The sequence below is a fragment of the Cynocephalus volans genome, chromosome 8 (assembly GCF_027409185.1).
Source record: "Cynocephalus volans isolate mCynVol1 chromosome 8, mCynVol1.pri, whole genome shotgun sequence".
Classification (NCBI taxonomy): domain Eukaryota; kingdom Metazoa; phylum Chordata; class Mammalia; order Dermoptera; family Cynocephalidae; genus Cynocephalus; species Cynocephalus volans.
Window position 1 is genome coordinate 22,953,676 of NC_084467.1, and position 14,055 is coordinate 22,967,730.

The 14,055-nt window shown below is 44.9% G+C and overlaps 1 protein-coding gene across 2 annotated transcripts in view; it reads right to left on the reverse strand.

Moving 5' to 3' along the window:
- MECR (mitochondrial trans-2-enoyl-CoA reductase) overlaps nucleotides 1–14,055 on the reverse strand; it is a 30,072-nt gene that overhangs the window by 9,977 nt on the left and 6,040 nt on the right. For both annotated transcript variants that reach the window (XM_063105237.1, XM_063105238.1), the window contains exons 2-4: nucleotides 7,748–7,845; nucleotides 7,159–7,290; nucleotides 160–303 (exon numbers count right to left, since the gene is read on the reverse strand). In XM_063105237.1, the coding sequence (XP_062961307.1) occupies nucleotides 160–303; nucleotides 7,159–7,290; nucleotides 7,748–7,845 (374 nt within the window). The remainder of the gene's footprint in view (nucleotides 1–159; nucleotides 304–7,158; nucleotides 7,291–7,747; nucleotides 7,846–14,055) is intronic.

Sequence of the window (14,055 nt, forward strand, 5' to 3'; positions counted from 1 at the left end):
ATATCTTTCTAAGTGAAAGCAACAACACACTCACCCAGGTTAGGGGCCTGTCATCCTCTTAGATCCCTCACTGGCAAGTTCCCATAGCCTCAGGGTTAGGATTTGGGTTGCACCCCAGGTGGGAGATCCTGGCTGCTCTCCTCACCTGTGGGTTCCTACCTGGCTGCAGCTGCTCAAAGTCCACCAACATTCTGTAGGCCGTGCAGGGATTGACACCCAGGGTGGCAGCACTCTGAAGAGGGATGTCACTTGGAATTCCAATCAGTGCTTCCTCACTGAACACAGCCTCGGTCTGCCAGGTTCCTGAGTCAGGGGAGGAGGCCAGGGTAGTGAGAAAGGTCCCCTTTGCCCACCCAACCCCAGTTCACCCTCCTTGGCAAATGGATATTTAGGATATTAGACTTTAAGTAATACTTATAGAAAAAAAAGAAAATCAAGTCCTCATGATAATTACCTAAGGTAGATTTTGTTATTCTCATTTAAAAAATGTGGTAAGGGAGGTTCAGAGAGGTTGCCTCTCTGAGTTTACCATTAGATTTAGTTAACATCACAGGGCAGGTGGCTGAGGACCTCAAATTGCACTCTGAGGGTAAGACAGTAAGATCACCACAAGGGCAAGAGAAGCTGAGAAAGGCCCCTTTTTCCTATGCAGTCCTCATTCTTCTCATCCAGGGTAAGTGGTATTAGGGAAAAAAGCATGAAAGTATAAGCCAAAGGCCTAGGTTTGAAACACAACTTTGCTAGTCTGCTGGTTTGAGCAAATTCCTAAGCCACTGAGTTTTATGGCTCTGACATGTAAATGACACTGGCAAGAACAGCCTAATTGGCCTCCTGCAAGAGCTGTTGCACAAATCAAATGAAATACGGGAAATAAAACAATTCTGTAAGCTGGAAAAAAATGATCATTATCCCCTAGCCAGTTCCTGAAAAAAGAACCACAGAATGTCAATACTGGGAAGGCTCTTATTGAGTATTTAGTTTAAAACCCCTCATGCAACAGGGGAGGGAACTGAGGAAGTGACTTGCCCAAAGCCACTTGGTTAATCTGGACAGAGATGGGGCTAGAACCCAGGTATCTGGGCTACCATCCTGAGCCAAGCACTTGGACAACACACACGTTCTTTACTTTCATTCTAGCAGAGCAGAACAGGTGAGAAACAAATAAACAAATGCAATAATTATAAATTACAAAGAGACAGCAACAGTGGAGAGAATTACTTTAGGTGGGAGTCAAGCATGGCTTCTCTGAGGAGGTGACAGGCTAAGAGTTAAAGGAAAGAGATGCTGACCACTCAGAGTACACAAAGAACATCCCACGCAGAGGAGAAGGCACATGCATAAACTCTGAGGCAGGACAGATACAGGAAAGGAACTGGAAGAATCTGCACTGGAGGGCAGAGTGATGGGAAGAGCGGCTTCAGGTGTGGGTGATGTGGCTGACATGGCAGGGGCTAGATGAATGTCACAGACTTTCACGACCTTGATCCACAGTAAGCTTGACTTCTGTTGTGAATCAGAACACATACATATATGAATACACATGTAACAGAAGCCTAAGTTTCATGGAACAATATTTACTCTTACTATGTGTGATATATATATATATATTTTTCTGTTTTCTATTCCCATCTGTTCAATTTTAGTATAAAAAGTGCTGTTTGCTTAGACTGATTTCACTAGTAGGTCTGAAAACACAGGACTTGGGACCATGGTATAGAGAGCAGATTAAAAAATTTTTATTTATTTATTTTTCTGGGTGGCTGGCCAAATGAGACTTTATTTTAGTGAATGGGAGCCTCTAACAAGCTTTAAGAGGAGTTGAGGTAACTTGATTTGTCCTTTAAGATCACTTTGTTGGTGGGTGGAGAAGATTGTGGGACGGAAGTGGGGAGGCCAAAAGGAGGCTTCGGCAGGGGTCGAGGTATGAGATGACGGCTGCTTAGACCAAGACTTTGCAGTGGCAATGAAGAAGAGAAGATGGACTCGAGTTCTGTTTTGAAGATGAAATCATCAGGACTTGAAGAGGACTGGTGAGGGGACAGGTCCTCACTCATGCCAGCAGGAACCTGTACGAGGAAGAGGTGAAGGGGGAGGCCCTGGAGCCAGACAGCCAGCCTCGAGCGCTGGCTCCACTGCATCACCCCTAGGAAAATTAACTGGAGCCTTGCTGGCTCATTGTGTGGTGGCTGTGATATCTCTGGGGCCCTTGACATCACTTCCACAGCTCTCGGGTGTACCCAATCACTATCCAGTCGCTGGGATTCTAACAGGATCCTGGCACCATGTGGTCCAGCTGTGGGAAGTAGAGGGCAGCCTGGGCACTTACTCATTGTGCTTCAGGAGAGGAGAGAAAACGTGGGCTTTAGGGACCAGGAACTGTGGAGGGGAGGCAGGAACACTATTTAAAGGCTGTGCTAATCCCAGAGTAGGTCTGTCCCTGAGAAAATAAGACTGAGAAGTTGAAGGATTCCTCTGCAGTAGTTGGACTTCCAGACCAAGTTCAAGCATCCCTTCTCTTGGAGCCTTTCTAATGCTTCCCAAGATAGGGAACTCTTGCCTTTGTGCCCATCCTGTGATTACAGCATTTATTATACTGCACTGTATTAAGTGTTGTTTTTCCATTCCTGTGCCTGCCACCCCCAACGAAGGACACTTCAAGGATGGGAACTGTGTCTGTGTCTGATCCATCTTGGTGTGCCCTTCTCCTTGGCATTCTCGGGGCTTCACTCAGCCTGGTTTTCAAATGTTCATAATCCTGGGCCGAGCCTGTGGCGCACTCGGGAGGGTGCTGCGCTGGGAGCGCGGCGACGCTCCCAGCGGCCGCGGGTTCGGATCCTATATAGGAATGGCCGGTACACTCACTGGCTGAGTGCCGGTCACGAAAAAGAAAAAAAAAAAAAAAAAAAATGTTCATAATCCTTACTCCCATTCATCATAGCTAACATTTACTGTACTCTACTCTAACCCAAATGCTTAGTGTACGGCTTTCTATGCATGAAATCAAGGGTGTTTTCTAATTCCCCTTATGGTATGACAATGGAAATCCAGCCCTTGACATGGATTTCTGGGGCTTAGCAGACCCTAATCCTCTTCTCAAGAGAGACTGAATGGGATGGGGGTAGCGCCCATGGTCAGCAACAAGGGCTTTCAGGATTTAAAGTAGAAACCCTTAGGCTTTGGAGTAGAGAGACCTGCTTAAAAACCCCAGTCATACCACTCGCTAGTTGTGTGACTTCAAATTATCACTTCCCCTTTTTTGAGTTTCAGTTTTCATGATCTATGAAATGCAGAGAATTACACTTACATCATAGTGTGAAGATTAAATGAAATGACATTTGTACAGAGACTATCACTGGCCTAGTACATAGCAGGTGTGTAGTACACATTGGTTTCCTTTACTGATTCTAATTCCCAGGCCCTAGCTCTGAGAACTTCTCTTCCTCACTCATGTGCAATTGACCCTTAACCATCTCCATCATCTAATGTGGGGGTTGGTAAACTACGGCCCATGGGCCAAATCTGTCTCACCACTTGTTTTTATAAATAATGTTTTATTGGAACATAGCCACACTCACGTGTTTATGAATTGTCTATGGCAATTTACATTATTTACAACAGCAGAGTTGAGTAGTCACAACAGAGACGATATGGCCTGCAAAGCCTGAAACATTTAGCATTTGGCCCTTTAAGAGAAAAGTTTGCCAATTCCTGATCTAATACAAACAAAAGTTTATCATTTGCAAAGAAGTTGAGAAGTTGAAGCGTTCCTCTGCAGTAGTTGGACTTCCAGACCAAGTTCAAGCATCCCTTCTCTTGGAGCCTTTCCTAATGCTTCCCAAGATAGGGAACTCTTGCCTTTGTGCCCATCCTGCAATTATAGTACTTATACTGCACTGTAGTAAGTGTTGTTTTTCTAGTGTGTTGTGTGTATTCCCTCAGTTGAACTGCTTATGAATCTTTTGAGATATGCAAGGCAGCGACTATTAGATCCACTTTAGAGATGAGAAAACTGACGCTCAGAGTAGCTGTGACTTAAACAAGGTCATGCAGCAGAGCTGAAGGAAACCTGTGCTGATTCCCAGGCCATCCATTTCCACTGCTCTGTGCTGCCTCAGGAAGGTTTTGAGTGTTTCTCAAGTGAGAAAGTCAGCTGACAAAGGTGTATCCACATTCTCTGGCCCAGGCTCTTCTGGGACTGGTTGCATGTTGGAAAAAGCTGACTGTGGGCACAGCAAGAACTGGGCAGCTCAGTATCAGGAAAAATTACCAAGATCTGGTCAGGAGAGACTTGTGTGTTTAATGATTGCCACTCTTACTAAACTGGTTTTCATGAGAAGAAAGATCATGTCTGGTGCTGGCTGGTTAACTCAGTTGGTTAGAGTGTGGTGTTGTAACACCAAGGTCAAGCGTTTGGATCCCCGTACTGGCCAGCCGCCAAAAAAAAAAGAAAGACCTTGTCTGTTTGCTGCTGTATCCTACAGCGCAGCACATTGTAGATGTGCACAAAATGTTTACTGAATAAACTGAGTTAATTATAGCCCTCACAATTATAAAATCCTCATCCTCTCTGACTGGCACCTTGCTTAAAAGACTCACCTTTTCTTCAGGGAGAAATCCCTGTTCTGGCTAACACCACCACACATGCAAATACCTGTGCACCTGGCAGACATCCCGTATGCTCCTCTCCAATTCTAAAGTATTCCGAAGTCCTGTTATTTTAGCTCTTGAATCTACCCCCTCTTCTCCAGTCCCACGGCACTGTCTTGTTCAGACTCTCATCATCTGAAGTCTGACCTGTTTGTCTATCTCCTCACTGGCTTCCTGCCTCTACCCTCTGCCTTTCCAGACCACTCTCAGCACTGGAAAAATCTGATCAAGTCATTCCTCTACTTAACTCTCTCCATCAGGACCTCTCTGATTGTAGACGCAGGCCCCCCATGACCCAGCCCCAGTTTACTGCTCCAGCTTCATCTCACTTCTCTCACACTCCTACCCATGACCCAGCCCCACTGAGCTTGCTGCAGTTCTGATGGTGCTGTGCTTTCTCTCATCTTACCTTTGCACACATTGCACTCCCTGCCTGCGAAGCCCCTCCCAACCTAGTCCACTGGCTATACTTAACAGTCGGTTTTCTAGACCAAGTTCAACAGCCCTTCTCTGGGAAACCTTTCCTAATGCTTCTCAAAATGGGGAACTCTTGCCTTTGTGTCCATCCTGTGATTACAGCACACTTATACCACAGTGTGTTAAATGTTTTTTTTCCATTCCTGGGCCTCCCGCCCTGGGGCACTTTGAGGACACGAACTGTGTCTGACCCATCATGGTGTGCCCTTCACTCAGCACAGGGGCTGGTCCAAAGCACTGACATCAGTGTCTAGTGAGTCCTTGCGGCTCTCAATCTGCTCAGGTGTCTGGGCTCTTCACTTCTAGGTGGGTATAGGAGAGGGCGGAACCATTCTTGGCAACCTCCTGGACCTCAGATAGGCAAAGAGCTTGTAGTAGATTTCTGTTACCATTTTTTCTTTCCCAGTACCTTTTTCTTTCTAGAAGTGCTCCTTTCTAGCCTCTGTGGCTGTCAACCATAAGGCTCCACCCACTCTCTTTACCATGGAAGTGGGCAAGAGACTCAACCGGGGCAATCAGAGTGGTCCACAACCCCATTCCCTTGGTGATTAGTTCATGGATGGGCAAGGACCTGGGCATGGCTAGTCAGGGCCATTCTGGGGGTTGGATATGGTTGTGCTCAACGTGATTGTGGAGGACATGCTCCTTTGTTTGTTCTCAGGGTGATGCAAACCTCAGGTTGCTGGTGGTCAACTATGAAAGGTATATATTAAAGTGGATTTGAATCTTAGTTTTGCCACTTACTGGCTGGGTGACTCTGGGCAAGTTGCTTAATCCTTTGTCTAATCTGTAAAATGGGAATAATAACGTATCTACCTCATATTGTAGGAATAACTGAGTTAATATACATAAAATGTAAGAACAGTGTCTGGCATGAAGAGCGTGGTCAATAAATATTTGTTGCCCTAATTATATCATTATGTGGCGAGATCTCATCTAAGAGCTAGTAAGAAACAGAGAGAGGCAGAACTCTGCTATCATTGGGGTTCCAGGATCCAGCTGTGCCTGAAGCTCTCAATCTCTTATGCTTCTCAGTTCCAGAAATCAACTAACTTCCTTTAAAGCAAATATGAGTTGGGGCTCTGTAAGTTATATCCCAAAGGGTCCTAACATTGAAGTGCAGTGGGAAAAACATAGGAGGCAAGAGTCTGGTGGGCTCTCTCTCATTTTGCTGTTTGAGGCTGGGCAAAAGCTTCAGTACCTCATATGTCCGATGGGGTGGATAATGTCTGCCTTGCTCTTGGGGCTGCTGTGAGGCACACGCATTATACAAATGATATAAAACAAAACTCACCAATGACTCCTTATTATATGTCAAAGAAAATCCTACTCCTTAGCTTGGCTTTTGCAGGGCTTTACCCCATGTGGCCCCAACTATTTTTCTGACCTTTCTCACTCCTGCAGTCCTCTCCCAAGTGCAAATCCTCTGCTGGCGCTACACTGGATTTTCTACCATTTCTCTATCTCACCTTTGTGTTTTCGCTCATTTTACTTCCTCCACATGAAATTATTTTTGGCTCATCTCCACTTAACAAAATTCATCCAAAGGTCTATTCTCATGAAGCCTTCTCCATGAAGCCTTTTCTAATCCTTCCCCAAGACCATCTCTCTCTCTCACACATACATATGCACACACAGGGGAGCCAGAGTGCCCTCTGCTTGTACCTGTATTCCAACTTGTAGCACTCCCTTTCTTGAGGTTATTGATTTAGCGCTTTGCACCTCCTGGAGGACAGGGACTATTACATTTGTACCTTCCATTGTACCCTATAGCAGGGATTTAGGGATACAGGGATTCCAAGATTTACAAGTTCCATCAACATGGGCCTAAGGAGATGAGATGCAGGTACATCACCTCCAGAGCAAAAGACACAGAACTCTGCTCTCCTTGCTCAGCTCCCACCCCTACTGGGGGTAGGTAGATGGACTTAAAAGTAAATGCAGCAAACTCTGAGCCAATAAGTGGACATCTCCAACGTGGATAAAATAGGATCCAGACAAACAGAAAGGCTGCTGATACCTGGAGAAACTCACCCAAACCGGCATTTGCTGGAATCACCCAGTCCCCTGGCTTCAATCCAGTCACACTGCTGCCCACAGCCACCACCTGTCCAATGCCTTCATTCCCTCCAACAGCAGGCAGCTTGGGAAGGAGACCGTAGTTTCCTGAGGGAGAAGAGTGTAAAGGATCATCCAACAAAGCTTGGGCAGTGAGAGAGCATGGACTTTGGAGTCAGCCAGACCTAAGTCTGATCTGGGCCCTGCCTTTGACTAGTGTCTACCTAACCGACCTCTCAGCCTTAGCTTCCTCGACTGTAGAGGGGCACAGTATTCTTCAGCATTCATGGTTATTATGAGGATGAGACAACTTACAAAATGAGCCCAGCATGTCGCAGGTACTTCACAACGGTTGGTTTACTCCCCAATGCAATCCTCCTAACTCTCAAAAAGCCTCATGTTTCAGAGAAGGGAGGCCAGAGAGGCTGACACACTCTGTAGTCAGCTCATCTGGAGAACAGCTGCTGCTAATCACAGAGATTTCACACCCACACCTGAGGAACGAAAATGAGGTGGTGGCTGAGCAAAAAAGCCAATTAACATAAGCCACAGAAACCAAGGTTACCTTGGATCATATTTATGTCAGATGGATTGATAGGAGCTGCCAGCATCTTCACATGGACGTCTGATCCTCCCACAGCAGCTAGCTCCAGGTTCTTCAGTCTAAGCACAGAGCCAAAGAGAGATGTTAATGTCACCCAGGCTAGACAGGGCGTTTTTTGCTCAAATCATCTCCCCAAAGTAGGTCAGGCAACATTTTTGAGATGCCATCTGTGCCCAAGAATTAGGGTTTTGTTAGAAAAGAGAGAGGTACTGTAAGGAATTAGCACAGGATACAGGTTGACTCACTAATTAACTGCAAGTGGATAATCCCTAGTGGCCTCTCAACCCCACTGCCTACTCAGGGACAGAAAATATTAAAACCTCTGCTGGCCTGGATTAGCCTTGTGTTTCCCAAAACTTGCTTGGTTGTAAGAATCACCTCGGTGCTCACTAATATTATAGATTCTCAGACCCCAGCTCTGACCTACTGACCAAAATCTCCAGATGAGGGAACCCCAAGTAGTTCTTACAAACAGGCATATCTGGGAAACCCTGCGCTAGCCCACTTGTCCTCCACCTGTTTGGGTTTTTTTTGTTAGCCCTAACACACACAGGAGAAAGGAGACATTTCCATTAGATACAGAGAGCATAGGGGGAATGGGAGATGGCCTACATGTGATTTTCAAGAAATGGTTTGTATTAATAGTAACAATGGTGGCAGAATTTATGAGGTATTTATTATATACCATGTTCTGTGCTAAGGGCTTTAAATACATGATCTAATTGAAGATGTAATATAGTTTGGAAAGAACTTCCTGGGTGACTGTGATTCACCCATTGGAATGTTGTCCCTTTCAGGTGAAGATCCTGGTCTGTCAGAAAGGAGGCTGCGTGCAGAGCTGGGGGGTCTTAGGTATAAAGCTCCATCACAGGAAGGCTGGGTTACCTTAGGCAAGTTTCTTCTTCGCTATAGGTATGTTTCTCCATTTGTAAAACAGGGTTGGGGTGAAGGTTCAGACTTGATCACTTTCAAGAGCCTCTCCATCCCATTTTCAGTCTGTGATGACCCCTTTGCTCATGGTGGGCCCTGGACACCATGGTAATGGTACTAGTATCTTTATCCCACTGAAATTCTGCTAAATGGGCAAAACCTACCAGAGAGGTTTTAAGGGAGGCCTAGTGACAGTGTCGATGTGTTACTTTTATTAAAAAAAATTTTTTTTAAAAAGGAGATGTGCCAACCAGATAGCACTGATCAGTGTACGGGACATGTGGGACTTGTGACTTTTTTGTTTTTTTTTGGGTGGCTGGCTGGCTGTTACAGGGAACTGAACTCCTATGACTTTTTAATGATCAGAGACTCCTTTTCTTTCTCCACACCCCAAAGACTTCATGTTTGCAATGCTTCTCTTTGCCCAAATGTATTTAAGTAATAATTCTCATTTTTACTTACCAAAGACACATATAACTGCCAACCAGAGGTTCTTAAGCATTAGGCAGCAGTATCACCACACTGAGCTAATGTAATTCCACTCACTTCCTGCAGAAATCCAACCTTTTAATTATACCTGAGGCTTGATCTTGGGGAAAGAGTGTGATTTGCAAGAAATGTTTTGTACTATTGGAAATAATGGTGGCAGAATATATGAGGTATTTATTACACATCAGGTCCTGTGCTAAGGGCTTTAAATACATATTCTAAATGAAGATGTAACACTTCTGTGAGGAGAGTATTAATATTCCCATGCTATCAAGTAGGAAACAGGCTCCTAGAGATTATGAAGCTTACACAGGGTAAGGTGACTGGTAAGTGGCAGGGTTTATCTAATTTCAAAATTGGTGCTCTTATTTACATTGCTCTACATCAGCCTCTTGAAATTAGCTTGCAAATTTCCCCAACTGCCTACAAGACCTCTGAGGATCTGGAGACCCCAAGCTGAGAATCCCTGCACTGGATCGTGACCGAAGTAAGGGAGGCCATGTCTTACCATACCGAGAAATGGCTGCAAAAAACCAACAGAGACAAACTCTACAGAAAATGGTTAACTAGAAAGGAGCTGATGACCAGGGGCAGAAAGAGTAAAGTAAGGGCTTTTAAAAATAAGTGTTAAGGAATGTATGTATTTACACATAGCTGGAGGAGCGGGAGTCCTTGTAATAGTAATAACTACTGTTTGTTTGTCAGGCACTCTGCTAAGTGCTCTACGTGCCAGCTTTCATAATATTACAATAGCTTTCATACTATTGTTCTGCTTTTATAGCTGAGGAACAAAGGCACAAAAGAGGTAAATAACTTGCTCAAGGCCACTAAAAGTAGTAAGTGGCAGAATTGATTTGAACCTGGCAGTCTGATGCTAGAGAAGCCAGCTGGTAAGGGACTGACCCCAGACCAAGCAGAGGGCAGCGAATTGAGCACCAGCCTGGACTGGTGTGTGGGCTGATCCTTGCTGCACCTGCCTTATGGGGAGATAGAGAGAGTGTCTCCCCACCAGACTAAGCAGGGAGGTGTCAGCTGAGACAGTGATGTTTCTCTGTGAACATATGTCTAAGTTTGCATTCCAAAGAAAAATCCTGCCCAGAGCAAGTGGATTTTGGATTAGCTGCCCCTTTGTATTATCTGTACTGCTTCTCTCCTGCATTTTGACAGATAGAGTTTTTCCGTAAGCTCACAAAGTCCATGTGCTCAAGCTGCTTACAGACATTTTTTCTGCACATTTACCACATGCTCTTCCCTCAGCCCAGAATTTCTTTTCCACAGCTCCTCCACAAATTGAGAAATTCAATTCCCCCTTCAAGACCCAGCTCAAATTTTATCTCCCCGTGATGTCTTTTGACACTCTTCCTGGCCCTGAAAGAAAAATCACTTGCTTGGTGCTCCCATCATACAGAAGGGGTGACTATTACCATAAGACCATCTCATGTGAGTTTGTTGTTTTTTAGCTTATGAAGTCTCTTCATACATTTTTTTTTTCAGTTGATCAGGACAAGACATAGGCTCACAATCCCTTTTCCAAAACTCCTGGGGCCAGATGAACTCAAGTTCAAAACCATGTATTATCTACACCCCTGGTGGGGGCTGAGGCAGCACCCTGTAACCAGACACATTAATGTTTCTACAGTAAAATGTATGAATATCACAGTAAGTTGGGATGAATAAAGACCATATAAAAACCTCACCTTAGATCAGGTTTTATCTCTAAATGAGTCATGGAAAAACTGTCAGTTTTCAGAGCTTTCTAGATTTTGGAACTGCAGATATGAAATTGGGTTTGGATCTGGGTCTTTCAGACTTCGAGCTCAGTGCTCCTTTTACTTCACACCTAGTTTTGTAGTCAGAATGTGTGTGCTGTCTCCCCATTAGACTGTGAGCTCATGGAGGGCAGAGAACTTTTAGTCTTAACTCAGTGTTTAGCAAATGTCTGGGATCAACCTTTTCTCTCTAGTGAGAAAATGTGGCATAAAAGTGCCAATCATTAGGGAATCAGGGGAGGGAGTCAAGCGAAAGGGACTTAGCTAATTGTACTTGCTCTCCCTAGTCCTGGGCAGTTTAGGAAAATACCACTGAAGGATGGGCTCAAATAATAATGGAGATTATCCTTAAGAGAGTTCAGTCTAGGCATATGGATCAAATGTGCAATAAGACCGCACTTCTTAGTGGCTGGCCAGTTGACTCAGTCGGTTGGAGTACAGCCTTGTAACACCAAGGTCAACGGTTTGGATCACCGTACTGGCCAGCGGCCAGGAAAAAAAAAAAAAAAGAAAAGAAAAAGAAAAAGAAAAAAAAGACTGCACTTAAAAATCTAGACAACCATGGTCAAGATGAGAATACAAGTACATCTCAGTTCACAGATAAAGGGTAGAGCATGGATTTGGAGTGACACAAGCAGCCCTGGGTTTGAATCCTAGCTTGGCTATTTATCAGCTAGATAAGCCTCAGAATACTCCACTGTAAAATAGGGATAGTACTAGAATCAGTTTATGGGATTAAATGAGTTAATGTACATAAGCATTTACTATAGTACCTGATACACAGTAGATGCTGAAGAAATAGCAGCTGTTATCAGTAGTATCCAAGGAAACCTTTGAAACTATTAGCTGGCTATACCTCTGAAGAATCACTGAAAGGAAGAGAGCGACTTCTTGGAAAATTCAAGTAAATTTAAATCACCAAATACTTATTAGAAGTCCAAGTGCCAGGTGGGTTTAAAGATGAATAAAATGAAATCCCCTGCCCAGGAGCTTGCTGGCAATGGGAACCCTCACGTGAAACACTGAGAGAAGAGCTCTAACAGAGGCAGGCTTACAGTGGCAAAGCTGACTGAGGTCCATCCCAGCAGGAGAAAGCAGAGGGTTAGAAATAGGACTTTGGAAGAAGTGATACCTTAGCTGGGGCTTGAAAGATAAACAGGAGTTTACTGGGTGGACTGAGAGATGAAAGAAGGCTTTCCTGCTGGAAGGAACGGCAAGGGATCTGACCTGACTGTAGACCAGGCAACAGGTGTGGTCTGGAATGGAGCTGTGGGAATGTGGAGAATTCCGTAACCTGGAATCTCTTTAAATAAGTGACACTCATGTCACTTAGTGACCAACTCAATGTGGTGGGAAGGAGAGGGAAGTCTTTGATGGCTCCCAGGCTTCTGGCTTGGACAACTGCACATTGAGACGGAGGAAGGAAGAATGGATTTGGAGTAGGGATGAAGGTGTTATATTTGAAGTTGAAGCAGGTGGCCTGCAGTAAGGATATGGAGCAGAGGGTGCTCTGGGCTAGACATAAAAAGGTGTGAGTCAGCTGTTTGTAGGTGCAGCCTAGGACAGTAGAAAAACTTATTCTGGGGTGATTTGGCTGGACAATGTAATGACAACTAATGTTGATGGCTAACTAGCTCCAGGCATTATGCTTACTACTTTATACACACAATGTCATTTAGTGCTCAAAATGCCTATGTGGAAAGAATTATTGCCCCAACTTAAAGAAGAGAAAACTGAGGCTCAGAAAAATTAAGTAACTTGCTCAAGAGTAAATGGCAAATCTTGATCTTAAGCTAGATTCCAAAGCTCAGGCTGCTAACACCATCCTGGCATCCACTACACTGTGGAATTCTCCTTCTTGGAGATACTATTAGGTATTCCCTGGGACCCAGTACGTTTGGGAAATGCTGCCTATTAAACCCCCTTCCTAAAATTCAGACTGCATGTTGGAGTCATAAAGGCTCTGAGAAGTCCTTGAGTACAGAAACCCATGTGGGTTTATATAAACCAAAGTTTCCCAGATTTAACTTGAGCTGGGCACACTGTTTTCACAGTGCAGTCTGCCCCCAAACAGCAGTTTGAGAAATGATGAACTGGGCCACAAACTGTCCCTACTTCTCTTCTTTGTCTTCTGGGGAGCCTAGCTGCTCTGTGTGAGTTAAGACTCACAGAAGTGGGAGGATAGGAGAGTGGGGAGGGGCCAAGAAGGGACAGGATCTAGGAGATGGAAAGTTGAAGCTATAAACACAGGTGGATGGTGGCAGGAGGCAGACCTGACCCAGGCTGCATGCTGGCGGGGGTAGGGGTGGGGGGGAGGTGTGTTAGTCCATCTGCATCTCACCAGGGACACCAGCCCCAGCCTGCCCCATGGAATGCCATTAATACCACAGACACTGCTATTTCTGCAGACAGTTTCAACAGCGTCGTCAAGGATACCATTCTGCAGAGACAGGAAAGAAAACAGGGGCCCAGTCTGAATTCCAAGTGTAATCATAGCAATTTCTTTCCTGTTCCTTTTTTTTTTTTTAAACTCACCAAAGAAAACAGTGGCTGTGTGGCGGAGTGCAAATAAGGCACCCAAACACAGCCTGGCTAGGTCTCAAGTTGCTTCCCCAGTACCGTTCACGTCCTTCCCCTGTGACTGTAATGGCGCCATGCAACTCAGAGGGATGCCACTGGTTTCAACCGACAGATCACAGCTTGGATAAGGTCACAATGGCTCCTTTTGAGGCTGAGGCTGTACACCTGTGATGCCATATGAAGTACAAGGGAGACAAAAGCAGGCAGAAGAAAGAGCCTTTTGAGAGTGGGGAAAAAGCGGCCAGTACCCTGGGGACTGGTTCAGTTATACTTGCTGTATAAGGTGGGCATTAGGCAGCTCTGCTAAGATATCTTTCCCACCTTCCACATTTAATTAGCAACCATTTGTACTTATCTTTCATCTTCGCTCAATCACCTCAAACTAGTCAATATTATTCTGAACAGGAAAAACAGACAGGGAGAGACTCATTGGCCACAGAGACTTGCTCATCTGCTCAGTACAGTCAAAAATGTATGTCTCAACACAGGGCACTGGGTGAA